Consider the following 19,896-nt stretch of genomic DNA (forward strand, 5'->3'; position numbering starts at 1 on the left):
TATGTCTGAACGCAACATTTTATACGTACTTTCCTCGTACTTGCCATTGGCTGTTGCTTCTGTAATCAAAGATTTCAGTCTCAAACCACTGGACACGAAGCAAATCCGGCCCAATACAATCAAACCAAATCTTAGCCCTCCCAACTCTACGAGGTCCTCTTGAGTCCCCCACATTCCATGATCATCAGAGCCCACTTCAGACCGGATGGCCCCCCATCCAGGTTTGTCCCTGGTGGGAAAGGAGCCTTTAGTGTTCACCCCCCCTACCAGCTTCACACCCCTCGCGCTAGGCAGAGTTATGGCGATTGTGCAGATCTGGAATACATCAGGGAGCAGCTCGGTGCCTTGAGTCCTCTCACTGGAAGGGATGGTTCTGAATTAATAGTGGTATACACCATGCGGCGAGTACGGTGTTCAACCCGCTTTAAATCTGGATGGTGTCGCTATAAACAGATCATGTTCTCCGTCCTATCCCTTCATGTTCTCCGTCCTGTCCCTTCATGTTCTCCGTCCTGTCCCTTCATGTTCTCCGTCCTGTCCCTTCATGTTCTCCGTCCTGTCCCTTCATGTTCTCCGTCCTGTCCCTTCATGTTCTCCGTCCTGTCCCTTCATGTTCTCCGTCCTGTCCCTTCATATTCTCCGTCCTGTCCCTTCATGTTCTCCGTCCTGTTCTCCGTCCTGTCCCTTCATGTTCTCCTTTCTGTACTCTGTCCTGTCCCTTCATGTTCTCCATCCTGTCCCTTCATGTTCTCCTTTCTGTACTCTGTCCTGTCCCTTCATGTTCTCCTTTCTGTACTCTGTCCTGTCCCTTCATGTTCTCCATCCTGTCCCTTCATGTTCTCCTTTCTGTACTCTGTCCTGTCCCTTCATGTTCTCCATCCTGTCCCTTCATGTTCTCCTTTCTGTACTCTGTCCTGTCCCTTCATGTTCTCCTTTCTGTACTCTGTCCTGTCCCTTCATGTTCTCCATCCTGTCCCTTCATGTTCTCCTTTCTGTACTCTGTCCTGTCCCTTCATGTTCTCCATCCTGTACTCAATCCTGTCCCTTCAAGTTCTCCGTCCCGTCATCTCTGTCCTGTCCCTTCATATTCTCCGTCCTGTCCCTTCATGTTCTCCGTCCTGTTCTCCGTCCTGTCCCTTCATGTTCTTCTTTCTGTACTCTGTCCTGTCCCTTCATGTTCTCCGTTCGGTCCCTTCATGTTCTCCGTTCTGTACTCCGTGCTGTCCCTTCATGTACTCCTTCACTCAGCACCTCCAATGACGGACGTCATCGATAGTCCTGCTTAGTATCAGTGTTTATAACAATAACATGGCTGTGCTCAAGCTCCTGGATCCAACCGTGCACATTTGTGCGTCCAGACCAGGCATGTTTGTGCACCAAACCGCACACGTCATTCCGCAGATTGAATTCTGATGGGGATCATTACATTCCTAATATATTGCTCAATAGCTATTACTATGTATATTTCTATGCATATATGCATCAAATATAAGGTTCTATGGCTGACAATATATGTCTATTTAACTGACAAGATCCCAGGATGGCCTTGAGTGCAACTTGAACATGAAGCCAGAGGCCTACTTCATGTATCTCTCTACCACCCCTTATGGATTATATGACACCAGGATGCTGTAGGTCAGGGGTGCCCAACCAGTCGATCGCGGTCTACCAGTAGATCGCCGACAGATCCCAAGTCGATCGCGAGGGGTGAAGAAAAAAAAAAAAAAAAAAAAAAAGATTTTTTTTTTTTAATGAAATTAAATTTGCGCGGGACATATACGCGCGGTAGCGCATGTGCTGTTAACAGCAGTTGAAAGCCGTCAACAGTAGTTACACACTCCTAAACGTTGGCATGGCTGAGGGGAAACAAGCTAAGACCTACCATTTTCACCCTGAGTGGGAGGAAGATTATTGATTATCGTTGAGAAGGTGCCGTGCGCAGACGGAATGAAACCCCCACTGAAGTCCGTAGGTTCACGATACAACCCCCCCCCCCCCCCCCCCCCCCCGTCAACAATTGTTCTCTACCCCCCCCCCCCCCCCCCCGGCTTGAAGGTAGGTTTGCTGGTAGATCTCGGGAGGTTGGCTACTTGAAAAGTAGATCTTGGGTCAAAAAAGGTTGGGCACCCCTGCTGTAGGTTAATCCTTTACGCTGCCTGGTGCCACCACTTGTTATTTACACCTCAGCCATCCATATGCACGGCAAATCAATCTGGGAGATTCAAACAAACAAACAAGGATATTTAACAAAACCTGCTTTGCAGCGACTGTGGTAGATGCCAGCCTTCACCAAAATGAACCCCTTACAATTTCGGTCTTCTGGGGTTTTCTTAGTACACGTGCATGTATCTGCGTCTGTGCGTGCATAAGTGTGTGTGCGTGCCATGCATGTATTTTCCTGTCTTCCAGCGTGTGCGTTTGCTTGTCCGTGTGTGTGTTTGTGTCCGGCTGTCTTTCTGTGTGTGTTTGTGTGTGTGCATAAGCATTTGTGCCTTGATCCAGTTCTTTTCTTGGGAGGGTGTGAGAGTGTATCCTTTCAGTGTTTTGACAACTGTCACTTGTTCACCGGGAGGGAAATGTTAAGCAGAAATGTTTTTCTTATTGAGGAAAGTGTGTTTTTTCATGTGTTCTGATTTACCCTCATCTAAATAAATAACAATGATTTCTTAGCTTGTACCTATTATTATGGCCTTGTGAATATCGGAATGTATGAAAAATAGGAAACATTCAGACGGGAAGGATAAGAAAGGAACTCCTTCACTATGAAGACAACTAATGAAATCAAAAACCAACATTTGCGTCAAACTATGAAACAAATGCAGACCCATGGTCGTTTACATGCCTGGTGCGATGTTGTGTTGGAATTTTTCATTTAATTTACATTCCCGTATTTCCCCTGCCTAAATAAGACAGATACAAATATTACACTCTGCCCACAGTTTAATCAAATGGAAACAAAATAAGAAAGATTAAAGCCACTTGTGAGGAGTGATGACTGAAGGGGAATTCTTTCATAGTCTTAAATAGAGGCTTGTTAAAAGGAAAGAAGCAACGCTGTCATTACAGTCACAAGAGTTTTGTTGCGTTTCACTTTCAGATCTTTTTTTAACCCGCCTTCTCGCATTGAACATGGTTTGATTTCACCTTTCAACAGGCGCATGTCCTTAAATGACACGTTCCAACCGCCTGCCCTTGGCATTCCCCCCGCTAAAAGCAGAACTGAAGATTGTTAGTGAGGTAGATACAAATAACAACTGCTAGTCGGCGTCGCTACACCAGAAGAAACACCTGCAGAAAAACCGGAAGGCTTTATAAAAACCAACAACAAAGACATCTTCTTCCACCACTGTGGAAGAAGATGTACCACTGTGGAAGAAGACAATTCTAGTGTACCTATTAAGCCGGCCTCAGAAAACAACTTTAGAATAAACAACGACCTTAAGAGAAAACTAAAGACGACTTAAAATTAAGACCACTTTAGGAAGAGAAAAATAGTAGCCTCATACCAATTTTAAAAACTAGGTTTAGGTTTTTCACAAAGTGCAAGTAAGAGAAAGTCTCAAAGAAGAGCTCCTCATCTCAGGGCTCCTTCACAGAGGAGAAGACAGGGTCAGTCCATGGAGATACAGCTACCAATTACGGTCTGAACCGCAGCCCGTGGTTAACTACAGGCAGCGCTGCATAGAGCAGGTCTCAACCCATGCCGACATCTGCCCATGACCTGGCGTTTGGGGCTTAATTAGAAAAAGGTGTTTTCTTATCTTATTCCTATCTTAATCTGTATTCATGTCACGTTTACATGGTTACTTTAACATTAACTCTGGATTCAGTTTAACTGTTTCGGGAATTTCCAAACAAGCACTAGGAGCGACATGATTATTAGAACCTTTTAATTCCAAATCATCCTCAAAAAGTAATTCCTTGTGTGTGGTATAGGGTATCAAACCTGAGACATAAGATTTGTTAGTCTACTCATGGCAAAGGCCCTCTTGTTATCCAATGGATGAATTGCATTTCCTTTCCAGCAACAGGCCAACAGTTGTTTACAACCTCAATTATGTCAATTACTTTGTGGGAACTACGGCCTTTGAGTCGCTCTCAGAAATGAAAGTAGATGGCTTGTAGATGGGAAACAGACACGCTTCTCCGACCGAAGCTGGAGGAATCTGTTATTTGGCAGAAAAGAAAAACACCACAAAAACTGCCATAACCCGGCATTACAGCAGCGTTCCTCTCCTCCATAGAGCATAGCACGCTCCCCTTTCGGGGGGGGTGACTGAGCCTCTGAGGGATCATTTATCAGCGGCCTGTTGGGTGTTCCACAGCCTAAGACTCCGGCCGACCTTATCTGTGCCGTCTCGGCGTTGGGCTGATTTAACTGTGGTGGAGCGCGTCGCCGCATTTGCATCGGATTTCCAGTGTTTTGTTCCGCCGGTCGGATTTACGACCTCCGCCGCGGGATCAGGACTTTCCACTCGTAAAACATTAGAGAAGCCGACCGCACGCGCGGCTCGGTGGCTACGGTGTGACACGGCCGCTGCCAGGGCTAGGCCTTTCATTCAGCGCAGCCCAGAGCCTGAGGGCGCCTCCAGCCCGAGGCGGGCCTCTCCCCAGTGGGACCAATTATGAAAACATGAATGGACACACAATACCATTTGACACCAAGAACAACATCCCCTACTGTAATTACGGGAATATAGGCCGCGGCCTATATACACATTTCTCAGACAAATTGCAGTTGTGCGGCCTATATACACACACGAGTGCGGCCTATATATAAAAGGTGTGTGACCAGAATCTGTCCAAACGATCTTGCCGCGCAGCGATTTTGCTCCCCGGTGATTATGCCCGGTATTCTATACAATACCTTTCAAAAGGTTTGTGACACGATCAATATTGGCTTAATGGTAATCCCCCACTGGCACAAACAGGTTGAACACGTTACCAACCTAATAATAATAATAATAGCGATGACGTGCGTGCACACAGTGCTCCACTAATAAGCCGAGGGAAATCCCCCTATGGAAATCCCGGTACTTGTTCAGGTAATTTTGTCTGCAGAATGAGTGACCCTGACCGGGGGAGTTGACCTACGTTTCAGGCCCCTCCCACTCACAACAACTCACGATGAGCCCCTGTGTGGAGGAGCGTTCTGCTTCTCAGAAGCAATTGAGCAGAGGCGAAACAGAGTCGCCAAAGACTAATACATTTTACATAACAAAGGTCATACCACTTCAGTTAGAAATGGTTCGGCTACCTGAAGTCTGACGGAGCAGATTAGCATTAGATGCAATATATGTAGGCGACCAGACGTCTGTAGAACAGGAAACACCCCCAACCTGTTCCATCATCAGAATGGTTCCACCAAGAACTCTGAAGGCTCGAGTGGGCACTATCATGCCGGCCTCAGCCTCAGCCCAAATAGCAGCCACCAGGCCCTACTGACGTTCGAAAACCAACAATCGGTCTGCCATCCCAGCCATTATCCCAAATGAAAATAAATCGTCACAATACAAATGAATAACATTTGAAACAAGGCATTTGATGCGGTTGTGGTCACAGCAATTGTATATTATAAACCATAAGTAACCCTCTGGTTTCTTTAGGGTTCTGTCCCAAGGAGAATACTATTAAACTGGTTAATTTAGCATTGTTACTACTACTAGATTATATTATTATTATTATATTATGTAATATTATTATGTGGTTTTATAAAGTAAGTGAAAAGTTGAGTAACCTTGAGAGAAATTTTGCACGTTTTTGTTCGTGGTTCAATAGCAACTTTCTGAAATTATTTTCCAAGGTTAACCTTGGCATGATTCAGAAACGAAGAGGGAACCTCACCTCTGATGGCTTCTTGTGCTGGAGGCGGACCCAGGTGCTGTTGGTGCCCGTGTTCTTGGATGAACTGGACCAAGACATCACCTGACCTATTGGGGAAACACCCCCACAGCAAAGAGGTCAGTGAGACATGAAATACCACCACAAATTACTATTAGAATACCAGCATGATAGAAAACGTGTAGTTGGTTGGAAACAATGGGCATAGGTTGTAATGTAGTATGTAAAGTTTGCGGTCATTCTTATAAGTTACATTTCCCAACACTGGACAACACATTGATTTGAGAGCCACTGAGTTTTATAGTTTTGCAAGTATCAATTTTTACTCCTTCCCAAGTAAAACATGCCTTGATATGAACAGCTTTGCAGAATTATAAACAAAATACATGTATTTGAAGAATCAAGATACATTATATATATAAGACATTACATGACATTTTGATAGAGCTGTTGATCTGTGCCAGTGGGTCCAGACAAAGGCTATGGAGAGGCGCTGGTTATCTATAAAGAACCTAACAGGCAAGGGGAGCACCATATCTGTAAAGTTTTTAATAGGCTATGACAGTATGAACTAAATGTTGTTAAGCAGTCACTCTAAAGTGCTCTTTAACAACCTCATTCATATACGACCTCAAGGCTATTAACAGGATAATGCAGCATCAATCCCACCTAGTCGCTCCGTCAGCTGCTGTGTCTGTGTCTGAGTCTGTCTATTAATGATGTACATTGCTGTTATTATGCATTAACTATTAAGGACACTGCACTTATATATTTGAAAATTGAACTCATTTGGGCCCACTAACATTCCTCGCCTGTGAACCTATTAGTCAACCAGGTGGTAATATTGAGCGCATTGCGGGGATCACGTGTGTAACTCCCAGCCACTCACAATAGGTAACCACTACACAAGTGACAATGTGTACGCCAGCCACAGTCAGTATTTATTCAGTGTTGCGTCAGTCAACTTGTCATCTACTGGCCTTACGGCGGGCTGGCATTGAATATAACCCTGGAGCGATAAGAAAATTGCACACATTATTAAACTTCCATATTGCACACAACATCACAGTGTGCTGTGATTCTTTGTGGGAATTTTCGTGCACGTGTTTATGCAGAAGTAGAGAAAATTACCCAGCGTGAGCCAACATGAGTTAATGACAAGGTCTTGAAATAATAGCCCCAGAGTGAGAACTACCTTCAGTCCTTTCTCAAGGATAACTGACAGAAATGCCTACTTACACACACACTGCCTCTCTCCCTCACACACACATAAGCTGCCGCAGGGGCAGGAAAAGTGGTGTGAATTGACAGACAGAGTGAATGTAATCAAAAGACGTCAAATTAATCCTGCACTCTGTTGGCCAGAGAGACAGAAAAACTGTGTGTGTGTGTGTGTGTGTGTGTGTGTGTGTGTGTGTGTGTGTGTGTGTGTGTGTGTGTGTGTGTGTGTGTGTGTGTGTGTGTGTGTGTGTGTGTGTGTGTGTGTGTGTGTGTGTGTGTGTGTGTGTGTGTCGTTTATATCCCTATTTTGATGTCATTCTGACCCTGCTCTACAAAAAATAAAAATGGAAACACATTCAACGGAACGAACAGTCTGAGACAGAACAAGAGTCAAAAGATGCAATCTAAATTCAAGGGAAGTGTGGGGGTTTCCGCCTTCCAAGAAATACTTTTTCAGTGTAAACAGCATTTTGCTTCCTTCTTATCTTTGTCTCTATTGAAATGAAGCTAATCCTTTGACCGCTTTGAACGTTCAGCCACCCCATCAAGCAACTCATTGACCAAATTAGAGACCAAGCGAACAAGGGCGTGAGGCAATTGAAATCCTTGTTGTTTAGTCCAACGGCGATTGGCAGGCAATTTGCCGTGAATTCAATACATTTACTGGGCAATCGATCTATGTATATGCACCGATTATTTGATTTAAATGGCAAAACTCGTCTCAAGAACCGCTAGAATCGATAACAGTATTGATAAGCTCAGACCTGATAGATTTTAGGGTTTGGAGAACTTTTGAACGGGGTCCCTACAAAACTGGATCTCAATCCCCATCCCTACTGCCGGGCGCCTCTCAGAAGCAGCATCTCTGACCAGTGTCACCGCGCCACCCCAAAACATGTGACCAACCACGGGCGTGACTGATATCTTGTGCTCACGTATGTACAGCGGGAGGGGCCATGTGTACGACATGAGCCAGCTGCGCGGCCTCCAGCTAACGGCCGGCTTACCTCCGCCTGTGCTGCAGTCAGAGGTTACAATCATGGTTTATGTGCTGATTAAAAGCCTTGCCTGAGCCCAGAGCAGCCAAAATTACCGCGGGCGCTTCAATGAGAAAGCGGATGAGAACCAGTGAGTCGCCCACAGGAGCGGCTGCTGTGGTCTGCTGGAGGCTCACAGCCAACTTAAAATTATCCAATTTCTCAGCTTTTCTCCTCATCACTTTGTGTCACGATCCGACAAGGACATGTACAAAAACAGACGGTTGTGTGTTTGTGCAGCTTCCCAATGGGCCTTCTAGTAAACTCAACCACCTCACATCTTCATATGAATGTGCATAAGCATGCACAGCATCAAACCTCTTCAATAACCCATTCAAAATGTAGTATTATGTGTACACAGATGTCCTTCTGTCTGAGCGCTCGGCGTTGGCAGTGTTGCCAATGTATTTCTACAGAGCATTCAGGCCCAATCCCTCACATACCTCTGATGCTACCCTTGGCATTGGGGGCCGCTTGGTTACTCACCTTGACGCTGCGCTCTAATAAAACAATTCAAACCATGACCTGGGTTAACCTAGACCTCTTGAAGCGCATCAAATAACAACTGTTTTTGCTTGACGTTCAGAAACAGAACCCAAATGGCAATGGCTTTCTTCACGTCCACCCTTGATACACGTTTTAGGAGTAAAATCGTGTTGACCTTCCGTCTGCACCCAACCCAGCCCCGTGTTCAGTGCTTCCCTGGTTGAGATAGTATCAAAGATTTACAGTGTGTTTGTAATAAAGAGTATAAAGCTAAATGAAGCAATGTGTTCCCTTTTCAGTGTAATTAATGAAGATTTGTTTCCTAGGATCGTTTGTGTACCATATTGCCCCGGTTGCTGAAAAGCTAAGAAACTAATCATTTAACTTCCTGTCGCTTTTCACACAACCTGATTATAGATGATGGTGTTAAACACTGTGTGATACACCATACGTGTTTGAGCATATGCAGGATTTAGTTTGATTAATAACACTATAATATACGTCAAATCCCATGGTGTTGGTAGCTTAAGTAATTGCGGAACACTAGGTGACAAATGGGACATTCATGATAAATATTTGATTCTTAATCTTTATTTTTGTCAATCTTTTTTTCGACAATTGCGCATGTGTCGTTTTTTGGGGTGAATAGTGCTGTCTTATAGCCCTGTCTTTCAATTACATCAAAACTTTGCACAATGCTCAAATCCAAATATAGAATAAAGATTGTTATCTCCAACTATGAAAGCATGTGTCTTCAGAGAAGCTCAGCCGTTAAAGAATCTGATTAAGGCCGATGAAAAGGAAAAGACGATCAACTAATGAAGAGTTCTCAGAAGACCATGAACCAGTGGCAGCCCTACCTGATTACATACTTCTTATTCACTCTCATAGAGCATGATCAATACAAAGTAGAACTCTGATCTTAATCATACACACAAAATCAAGACACAAAATCAACATAAAATAGGGTCCAGGTTGAAGCATCCTTCCTTTAAGGGCTATACAGAAACAATAAACCTGCTAAATTCCTTTCTTACAATGACCTTATAGTAGGTTTTCCTCTGCTTTCTTTCTGTGCCGTTACAAAATGAAACGTTCTCATAGCCCCGCATACGTTCACATAAACAAAAACACTGTCTGGCTCTCTGTCCAACTTACTGTCAGTGGTGTCAGAGTCATTACTGCTGGTCGAGTATTTCCTCTTCTTCCTTTCGCTCTCCATCTGTGGAAGAAGAAACAGAATATTTACCGCGCAGAAAAAGAGGTTCATTGGCATCAGAAGTCTGTTTGAAGGGAACCCACATTACCAGTCATCTTTTTTAAATGGGCAGCATTATGGACCTACATCAAGGAGCTTGTGAACGCAAAACCGTTCTTCTAAAATGATGTGGTAATATGTCTTACATCATCATGGTAATCAATGCTATTTTGTCGCGGTTACTAAAAAATGAGAACGCAAGTCTCGGCCAAACAGTTTGTGAAACTTCCCCTTTGCTCTGAACTCAATTGGCACTCTTTTTCGTGACGTCCAATGACCTTTTAGTACACTCTCTGCCGTCACGACAAAGGGACACAAGCGGCGAGGTGTGTGTGGATGTGTGGAACTCTGTTTGGGCAGTGGATCCTTCTGACTGTTGGGTCCAGTGGAGGGTAAGGCTTCCCGTACAAGCACAGAATCATGGTGTGTGTGTGATGTGTGGAGCTCCGTCTGGGCAGCGGTTCACTTTGATGTTCGCGTCCGAGAGGGGTATAGGCTTTCCGGACACATAGTAGGACACCACGATGTGTGAAGCGTTTCATACATAGGCTCATTATTACGCTCATAGACAACGATGGTACTAAAAAGTATGAAAGTTGCCATGGGTCGTAACCATGGGGATAACATCCTTCCTAGAACTCTCAGTCCAGAACGCTTTTTCTTCTTTAAATCTCAGTGTTCAAATCCCAGCTGAAAGGGGGGGGGGGGGGTCACTTCAATTTAAGCCAAGGTAAGAATCCTCTTACCCTTTATGAGGCAAGGGGAGCAACTTACTATTGTTGATGGGGCAAGCCTCACCATTGTATAAACAGCATTTATCAAACAGTCAAATCGCTTTATTAAAAGTAATGCATTGCGTCTGGAAAGTGAAAAGATGAGACAGAGATTTGGCATTATATGAGAGTTGGGTAACAATCTTACTAATCCTAAAGAAAGAACGAATAAAGGAACGAATTCCTAAGTGAGTCAGAGTGAAGAAATGAGGACAGGCTCTTGGACAGGGAGTCCGTCCTGGAGCAGGAGAGCCCGCTAGACTCTGGCCAAGTGCTACTAGACCAGAGCACAACGCGGGTTGTGGCCTTGGGCGTGCGGAGCAGAGATTTATGGGTCCATAAAAGGGGGGCTATTCCCTCTAATGCGCGGCTCTTCCTGTTCCCCTGAACCCGTCTGCCTCATGTGCACACTCTCCACACTGACGTGTGCTGAGAGAACACAACTCTCTCCATCCCTCCCTCTCCAGCCCTTCCTCTGCTCTATTCATTTACCACTCTCTGGAGACCATCTGTCTCCATCTCTCTCTCGCTGCGTCCATCGCCGAGTCCTTCTATTTCTGGTCCACCTTCCTCAATAACTCTTACCGCTCCATCTTTCTCTCTCTCAATTTTCTTTATTATGCCTTCTCACGCTCCCCTCGCTCTACATTCATCTTGCCGTTTCGGTGCCCTCCTTCTTCTCTCTCCCGATTCATATTCTACTCATTTCCCCCCAAACACATCCCTCGCTGCGACTCGATATCCTATCCTGTGGTCATGTGCTGTTTACATGTCGGATGCTCACGTTCTTTAACCCTTTTACACCTAGCCAACGTTGCCTCTTCTCTTGACTAACATGCTTTATGTATTCCAACTAAATAGCTTTCGCTCGCCACAGCTGTTGATCAGTGGTGCAGTACTAAAGACAACACTACAACCCTGCCTCATGGGTTAAAACTCTCGCTCAGCCCACTAAATCCATATCTAAACTGCCAATCCCCCAGGCTTAAACCAAGACCGCTCCACCACCCCTAAACCAGGTCCCCCGCCTGATCCAGGACTAGGACCCCCACCCCTAAACCAAGACCCCCCAACCCTAAACCAAAGTCCCCAACCCTAAACCAAGACCCCTCAACCCTAAACCGGGACTCCCAACCCTAAGCCGGGACCCCCCCCCCCCCAACACTAAACCAGGGCCCACACCCCTAAACAAAGGCCCCCACCCCTACCCCTAAACCAAGACCACCACCCCTATACCACGACCTCCAGCCCTAAACCTAAACCAGGACCCCTAAACCAGGACCAGGACCCATAAACCAAGCCCCCCATCCTTTAACCAAGTCCAAGACCCCCAGCCCTAAACAAAGACCCCCTACCCTAAACCAAGACATCCAGCCCTAAACCAAGACCAGGACCCCTAAACCAGAATCCCCATCCCTAAACTAGGACCCACATTGCGTCCGACAATATAATTGAAGGAATGGCTTTTTCAATTGTTAGCTTATGTCCATCGCTAAAAGCTAAAGTAAAATATCTTATTGTGCACTCCTACATCTTCTAAAACTGCATCAGAGCTGTCTGTTCTGGTCATTACCATTTCTGTTGATCCGTCTCAGCTGGCTCTGAGCTTGATGTCTGCTTTCGGTCCACATGAACAAAAGACACACAAAAACTACGATTCAAAACCTAAAGAATTTGAGAATTTTGATGATTTAAGTTGGGGTCTGCAGTTAAGCCTATGTGCAGGTCGCTCTGCGTTTCTGGTCCAATTGCCCCCTTCAAGTGCTGTTCTTAGGTCTCACTCTCAATGCATCCATGAAATGAGTGTCTAGTCTTTACTTCCTTTTTTCACAGAAAGAGTGATCAGAGACAGGGGTTGTTAGTAAAAGTGTGTACACAGTAGGTTCAGATAGGGTCTTGGTCACGAGATGTGGCCCGTCATTGTCTGACTTATTCCGCTCTAAATCAAGAGAGAAATTAAATCAAGAGAAGATAAAAGAGATGAGACGGAAAGGATATAAAGATTAATAGGAAAGATAAACTGTGTGTGTGTGTGTGTGTGTGTGTGTGTGTGTGTGTGTGTGTGTGTGTGTGTGTGTGTGTGTGTGTGTGTGTGTGTGTGTGTGTGTGTGTGTGTGTGTGTTAATCAAAGGAAGGAGACATGTATTATGAAAGATGAAAGAGGACATGCAAGATTAGCCCAGACTAAAGGTTTAAAAGTGGTATATTAATAAGGTATAATGGTGTATTTGCAAATCAAAGAAATAAAGTGAGTGAGTGAGACATATATAAGGAGATGAAGTGTTTCAGAGCAGTGCTTGTTGAACCAACATGGACGCATACAAGGCCAACAGCGCTCATGGCATGTGGCACTCTAGCCGCGCCTCCACAGATAGATGATAGTGACCTCTGGTCTTCTTCATGCATGGATCTCATTAACTGCACTGTCTGTCAATTGTCATAAAAAGCAGCCATGGCTGAAAACTGTTATTACAGTAGTTCAAAACAGTGACTTGCATTTTTAAAAGTTGAACTGTGGAGTACACTCACAAAAAGCTTAAATCTATTGAACTATTCAATACAACAGCATAAATATTCATATTTTTCCCATTGTTGTCGTGTAGAGTTCCTCACCGGTCAGGTTTTATGCAGGGAGCAGACATTAGACCAGCACTATTCGCATTTGATTTGAGAGAAAAACAGTCTTACACAGATAAGCCTATCCTTACACTGTTGATTTGTCCAACTATGGACAGGAACACCCGAGCTCCTCAATCACCTTAAAGCTAACCGTAACAGATATTTAACCTCGGATTCAGAGTCATATCAAGTTTATCAAAAGCTCAAAAGCTAAATACAATACACGCAAAGTTGATTGACCGAAAACCAAACCAAAAGTCATCAGGTCCTGTCCTATAAGATAGAACTCATAGAACTAAAAAATGTGTAAAAGATAACTGCCTGTTAATGCTTGTATGGGCCACTTTCATTGTCCACTTTAGTTTAATGTCACATTGAAGCATGTATCATTATCCTGACTGCAGTAAACAATAGCAGTGCATGCTGGGAGAGTGGAGTTAACTGGGGAGCAAATTAGATGGCTGTGCGTGACATTGCCAAAAATGTTGCTACAATCACTGAAGGACTAGAAATCCAGGGTTGTTTAAACAAACAAAACAGTCAAAATAACATCTCAAGATGGACTTCTAAATGATGTCCCAATAACAATTGATCAAAAAGGAGCTAGAGCACATCATTCTCCTCAGTACAACCATATTTCCAATTGTGTTTCACAATGCAAGAAGAGGCAAACCAGTAAAGACAGAGAGGGCAGGGGCAAAGTCAAACTGCGTAAACAGCATGGCCATCTATGCTTAGCCAAGTTTCCTTGATATCCATTAGTGCAGGACCTCTGAGATTGAATACATTGGAATTCATTTTCTTCTCTCCACATTCAGGTTTCTAAAATCTGGAGACTGTTACAATGCACATACCTAAATCAGCTCCTCCAGCAAAGATTAAGCATTAATCTGTTTTATATATTTCATATATGCCTAATATTTGCAACTCCGATAGAAACACTTGTTCAGCTGGCAATGCAGTAGACAGATTGCTACCATGGTAAATGGGCTCATTCAGCACATACCTTGGCTCTTTAAAGACACAATTCCAGCCACATCTTTCTGCATTAAGATGTGGCTCAGTCCTTCAGTCTTTTTGATTTGTATACGTTTCTCTGTCTTGCTTAGATAGGTCAATCTGCAAACGTGTAGGCGTAATGTATGCCAATATCTATATATATGTCCATCTATCTACCCACGTGTCGGTTAATCCGTCTCATCCGTCTTTCGTTGTCAAGCAGAGATAACAAATATGGTACTGGTGGGTTTTTGTATTAGGATTCAAATGAATGCATTTCTCTTGGTCCAATCCCAGACAATAATTCAACTAGTTTATTGCTTCTTCTAAATATTGTTAGAAGTAAATAGTCAACATGAAATAAAAAAAATACGTACTTTATCCATACGGAGGTCTTGGGAGACAGGACAGTATCAACACTATTCTCGTACTATTCTTCATACAACCAGGAATGGTGCCCGTTGATTCAGAAGTTAAATGATAAGATTGGGTTCCAATCAGTTAAAAAAATTAAATATCAACGTTGACTTATTGCAGTGTTGCTGTGCACCTAGTATTCAGGATGAACCCACTGCCTTAAACAAAGCCACCATCTTCTGACAGAATCCTAACTACGCGCCTCGGTCTCTAGGTCTGTGAGCATTCGATTCGCGTGGAAATACTGAATCAAAACCTGTGGATTTGCTCGTTTTAGGACCCCATAGGAGAAAGCTACTAACCCAAGTTAATGTGCTCTTATGTACGCGGACAATAAAAAGATACAGCAAAAAAACAAAAATCTTAGCTGATTGACATCTTGACTATGTCATTATTATCCTCTCTTAACAAACTGGCCAAATACTAGAGATATAGTCTACAGTCAGCGACACACACAAACTAGAGCCCGACCGACACAAATATTTGGTGATCAAAAAATCCAATATTCCGATATATTTTTAAAAAAGAAATACCAGAAACGTTACAAAACATAAACAGATTTCCCTAACATTGGTACTTATTTGTAGTTGTTTTTGAGTTCTCAGAAAAGTACAAACCCGTAAAGGGACATGGGGTATTTTTTAAGAAAGTATCTGGTGCTCACGAGAAAGTATCTTGTGAGTATCTCGTGAGGTGCCCGCGAGAAAGTATCTTGTGAGCACGAGAAAGTAGGCCCACCTCGTAAATATGTCATTGGCGTGCGTGCGTGTGTGTGACGGGTATACGTGCTCCAATTGTGCGAGATAAAAATAAAGCACATTCATTTGAATGATTTTTGCTTGTGTGTGTGATTTATCGCGGGCAGGGGTCGGGTAAATATTAGCGGGTATCAGCGAATGCGGATTTCTTTTTGATATTAACACGGGTGACGAGGCGGATCTGGTGCTGGACATTGTCAGCATCATGGACAGCATCGTAGCTCAGCTGACGTGAAAAAACATTTGACCTACCAGATCTATGGATATACCATGCGACAATTCCTTTAAAGATACTTTCTCGTGCGGACCCAACCACCGTGCCCAAATGCGGCTCAACCAACACTGCTTTCCAATATTTTGTTTATTTCCAATAGTCTAGGCCAGAGTCCTGCATGGGTCCACTGTTTGAGTCCCGCCCCCACCCTACCCGCAAAGTGTGCGGCCCGTCACGTGATAATATCAAAATGAAATCCGCACCTCTCCGGACCCGTTAATATTTGGCCCGTTAACCGAACCTTGCCCATGATAAATCGCACACAAGCTAAAATCATTAAATTATATGTGCTTTATTGTTAACATGCACTATTGGAGCACGTATACTAGGGGTGGGTATTGCCAAAGAAGTCACGATTCGATTCGTATCACGATTCACATGCCACGATGCGATTCTATCACGAAGCATCGCGATACTTGAATTATTGCGATGCATTGCGATGCATTGCGAATTTTCACTGAACACTTAAAAAAAAATTAAGCCATTACCAGTGGCTGACTGGCTGTGTATGATCTGGATAGTGTGTTCAATTGATAACTCAAAGCAACTCAATTCATACATAGCTGTATTTATTGAAACGACTATTACTGGATACACTGACAAGAAGTGCTAAGGATCTATAAAACTTAAAATAACAAAATAAGGATAATCAGTGCCGTTTACATGGCCTCAGTGGTCCTTTAAACCAATGAAATGAAAACATTCAAACATTTCCCCTTTTGGAAGTAGCTGCCATTATAACAGCAATATAATTTCATAAACATAAGAGGACAAACTGATGCCACAAAAAGTGAATAGGCTTTATAAAACTATATAAAAAAAAATAATAAAAAAAATAAATACAATTTAATTATTAATTTTTTTTAAATTAATAATCGATTCTTGGCGTCAACAATCGATGCAGTAGATCGTGAAAATTAGAATCGCGATGCATCGTCATGACGATTATTTGGCACACCCCTAACGTATACCCTCTTGCGCTCCGCCTCCAACTATGAGATGGTTAGTGTTACACCTTTCCTGCTGTCGGCTCCCAGACCGTAGTCGAGGAGCACAGGTGAGACGTTCCCTCCAGGGCCGATGCCCTCTCAGGGGCAACACCCTTTATTTTGACCGGCAGTTGGTCTGCGGTCAGAATATGGTTGGAATATGGTTGGATTGTAGCGGCCACCGTTTCGTGATAGGCTGGGTACTTTATTCTTCTATTATCACAACCAGACTCGTTCATTACTACACTAAACTGACACACTAGCGCTCGCTCTCCTTGCTCGTCCACTCACTCGCTGACGTCACACACACACAGATAAATAAAATGTATAGAAATACAACTTAAGATATGAAACTCAAAGTCCTTTCTGCCATCTGCCATTTTAAATGCTGATACCGATAGCTTGGAAAATGCCTAATATTGGCCGATAATATCGGCCCGCCGATAAATTGTTCGGGCTCTAACACACACACACACACACACACACACACACACACACACACACACACACACACACACACACACACACACACACACACACACACACACACACACACACACACACACACACACACACACACACACACGATTGATGACATCAATGGATTGGGAGAAGACAACACAAATCCAGCCCTTAGCCCATACTCACATGCACACTTGTGCTGTGAACTCACTGAGGAGCCATAGGTCAGTCAGTTTGATTCAGATGCCCTGTATATAAATTGCCTAATAACAGCCCATCTCTGAGGTTTATGTGTTTGTATTTGTTTACCCGTGTGTGGTGTAAATCCTAAATGGTGTAAAGTTTTTCTCTTTAGAAGGTGTGCTCGGGGCGTGCGTGTGCAAAAGCCTTGGAATCATCAGGTAGTCTCACTTCTTCTCCCCATCCTTCTTGTTCCAACGTCCCTCTTCATGTATTCTCTCTTTCAATCTCACTATCCATCTCCCTCTAACCAACTCCTCTTCAACCCTTTAGCTCGCTGCCTTTGCTCCCTCACTCTCAACTTCTATTAATCTGCCTTGATTATCATCCATCTATTCTAGTCTCCGTTATATTCCCGCGTTCCCCTCATCCTGGTCTCTCTCCCCAACACACTTCCCCATACTTCACACTCCATTTACCAATTCATCTTCCCCCTGCCTCCTCTCGATGCTTCAAATGCTTTGTTTTTATTCTGCACTGGGGATCCACCTGGTCCGTGACATATCATCTACTTCCCACAATCAGTGCGTTTACCTTCAGTCATTTTCGGATAAAGAAACGAATAAGACCTCAACCGGACTTTTAAAATGCGAATGAATTTTGGCTTTGACTCTGAGTCCAGATTGAAACGCTACATGGAGGAGAAAGGGATTGTTGCCGTACGCGGGACAGCTGTCAGTTCACTTCGGGTTTGTCATTTCTCCGACGCTCCATTGTTCCGACCTCTCGGTCGTATGCAGACTCCTGCGGCTGAACTCCTCCCGCTGCTCCCTCGCCGGAGGAGTCCGCAAACGACCCAGAGGTCGGAACAGTGGATCGTCTGAGAAATGACATGGACGGTGGACCCGAAGTGAACTGGTGAACTTTCTCGAATGCCACCCGTGTTTGTTGTTGCTGGGACGTAGAGGTCAACCGGAAGTGGCTCTATAACAACTTGTTGTAAGGGCTACAGCGCCACCTAGGGCAGCGGAATCAGCCATGCTCCGGCCATTATCCGATCTCTTAAAGGCCATGTATGTTAGGATAATTGACAGGGTCCGTTCGAGTAGCAAAATCGGTATAAGGCTTAATCCGATCTAGCTGTCCCATGTAAACGCACTGACTGAGATGCTGCACGGCTTTGGATGTTCTGCTGAGGAAGCTTCAACAAGTCGGCTCTTTTTACATCATAAAACTGATTATGAGGTTGATTGCATTGAATCTTTGTGTCTGAGATTCCATCTTATTAAAATGCCTATTTTATTGCATGATCAACAAAGATCTAGCCATGTATATCCTTTTCCAGAGCTTAGCTTCGGAAGGACAACATTCATTCTATCATTAAAGATAGTATAGACTTTTAGTTTAAAGATAAAACAAGCATCAACTAAATGATTTACTCCTTTAGAAATGTCATGTCAAAATGTCACCTTTAATTAAAGTAGGATGTTGGTGATGATCGTTTTTGTAATCAACCAGGAAACGGACCAATAATGTGACGGCATTATCCATTAATATTTGGGTTGAACCAATATAAATTCAGATATCTGTGTATCCCATCATATGAATTCAGCGGGTTGGTATTCAAAAATTATTAAAGTTTTGAATTACTTCCAGTGGCACTTTTCCATGTAATCAGTGGTAGGAAATACTCCAGATTCTCCAGAACTCAATAATGTAGATCCATTATGAATACGACAGAAGGATGGCAGACTGCTTCATTTAGAAACAAAGATAGAGTATAACGGAACCAGGCCCTGTTAACTTCATTACCATACAGGGGAAACCGCTTTTCTAATGTGTATTGCCTTTACTGCACATAAAATGAGCCTGCTTCTAAACATACATGCTAATAATAACCCCTTTAATTAAAGGTCAATGTTGGAGCAATAATAGGCCTTAAGTAGAGCATAATAATCACTATGGTATTTTATAATAGCTACGTAGACTTGGCCCTGAAAATATAATTGCAGAAGCACGAGTTTTCAAAACCACCCAGTGATAAATGTAAAGGAGATAGGGAGGAAGCAATAACAAAGTTTAATGCGACCATAATATGCAGGCGGCAATTATCAAAAGACCATATCTGCAAATGACAACGCAGAATATCCTCCCCAAAACAGTTGAAATATAATGACCAACACAACAAGGTGTGCAGTGCAACAGCATCTCAGTAGACATCTGGACGTCAGTGGAGATGGAGACCGTCATGAAGTGCATTTCAATGCAAAACATTTCAGTAGCTACTAGGCCTGAACGATTAATCTGGTTAAAATCGCGATCTCGACTCATAACCCTATGTGACCTCATTTCCAAATGACAACGATTCTGCTGTATTTTCATTATGGCCGTGAGCTGCATTAAAACAAGAGAGAGAGCGAGTGAGACAGCGGCAAGTTACTGTCAGACAGTGTGAGAGAAAAGCTGCGTAAGGAAAGACAAATAGAAACGACAAATAAATCAAGAACAAAACCCGCTGTTGATGGAAGTGAGAACAAGACACTATCCAGGCCGACAAAACAACCAGGTATCTTTGTCATATT

General features: G+C 43.6%; 1 protein-coding gene across 1 annotated transcript in view; it reads right to left on the reverse strand.

The window, feature by feature from the left end:
- jade2 (jade family PHD finger 2) overlaps window positions 1-19,896 on the reverse strand; it is a 120,622-nt gene that overhangs the window by 89,147 nt on the left and 11,579 nt on the right. Inside the window, exons 2-3 of the mRNA XM_056594812.1 lie at window positions 9,744-9,807; window positions 5,845-5,930 (exon numbers count right to left, since the gene is read on the reverse strand). Coding sequence (XP_056450787.1) covers window positions 5,845-5,930; window positions 9,744-9,807 — 150 coding nt within the window. The remainder of the gene's footprint in view (window positions 1-5,844; window positions 5,931-9,743; window positions 9,808-19,896) is intronic.

This window comes from Gadus chalcogrammus, chromosome 7 (genome assembly GCF_026213295.1).
Source record: "Gadus chalcogrammus isolate NIFS_2021 chromosome 7, NIFS_Gcha_1.0, whole genome shotgun sequence".
Taxonomy (NCBI): Eukaryota; Metazoa; Chordata; class Actinopteri; order Gadiformes; family Gadidae; genus Gadus; species Gadus chalcogrammus.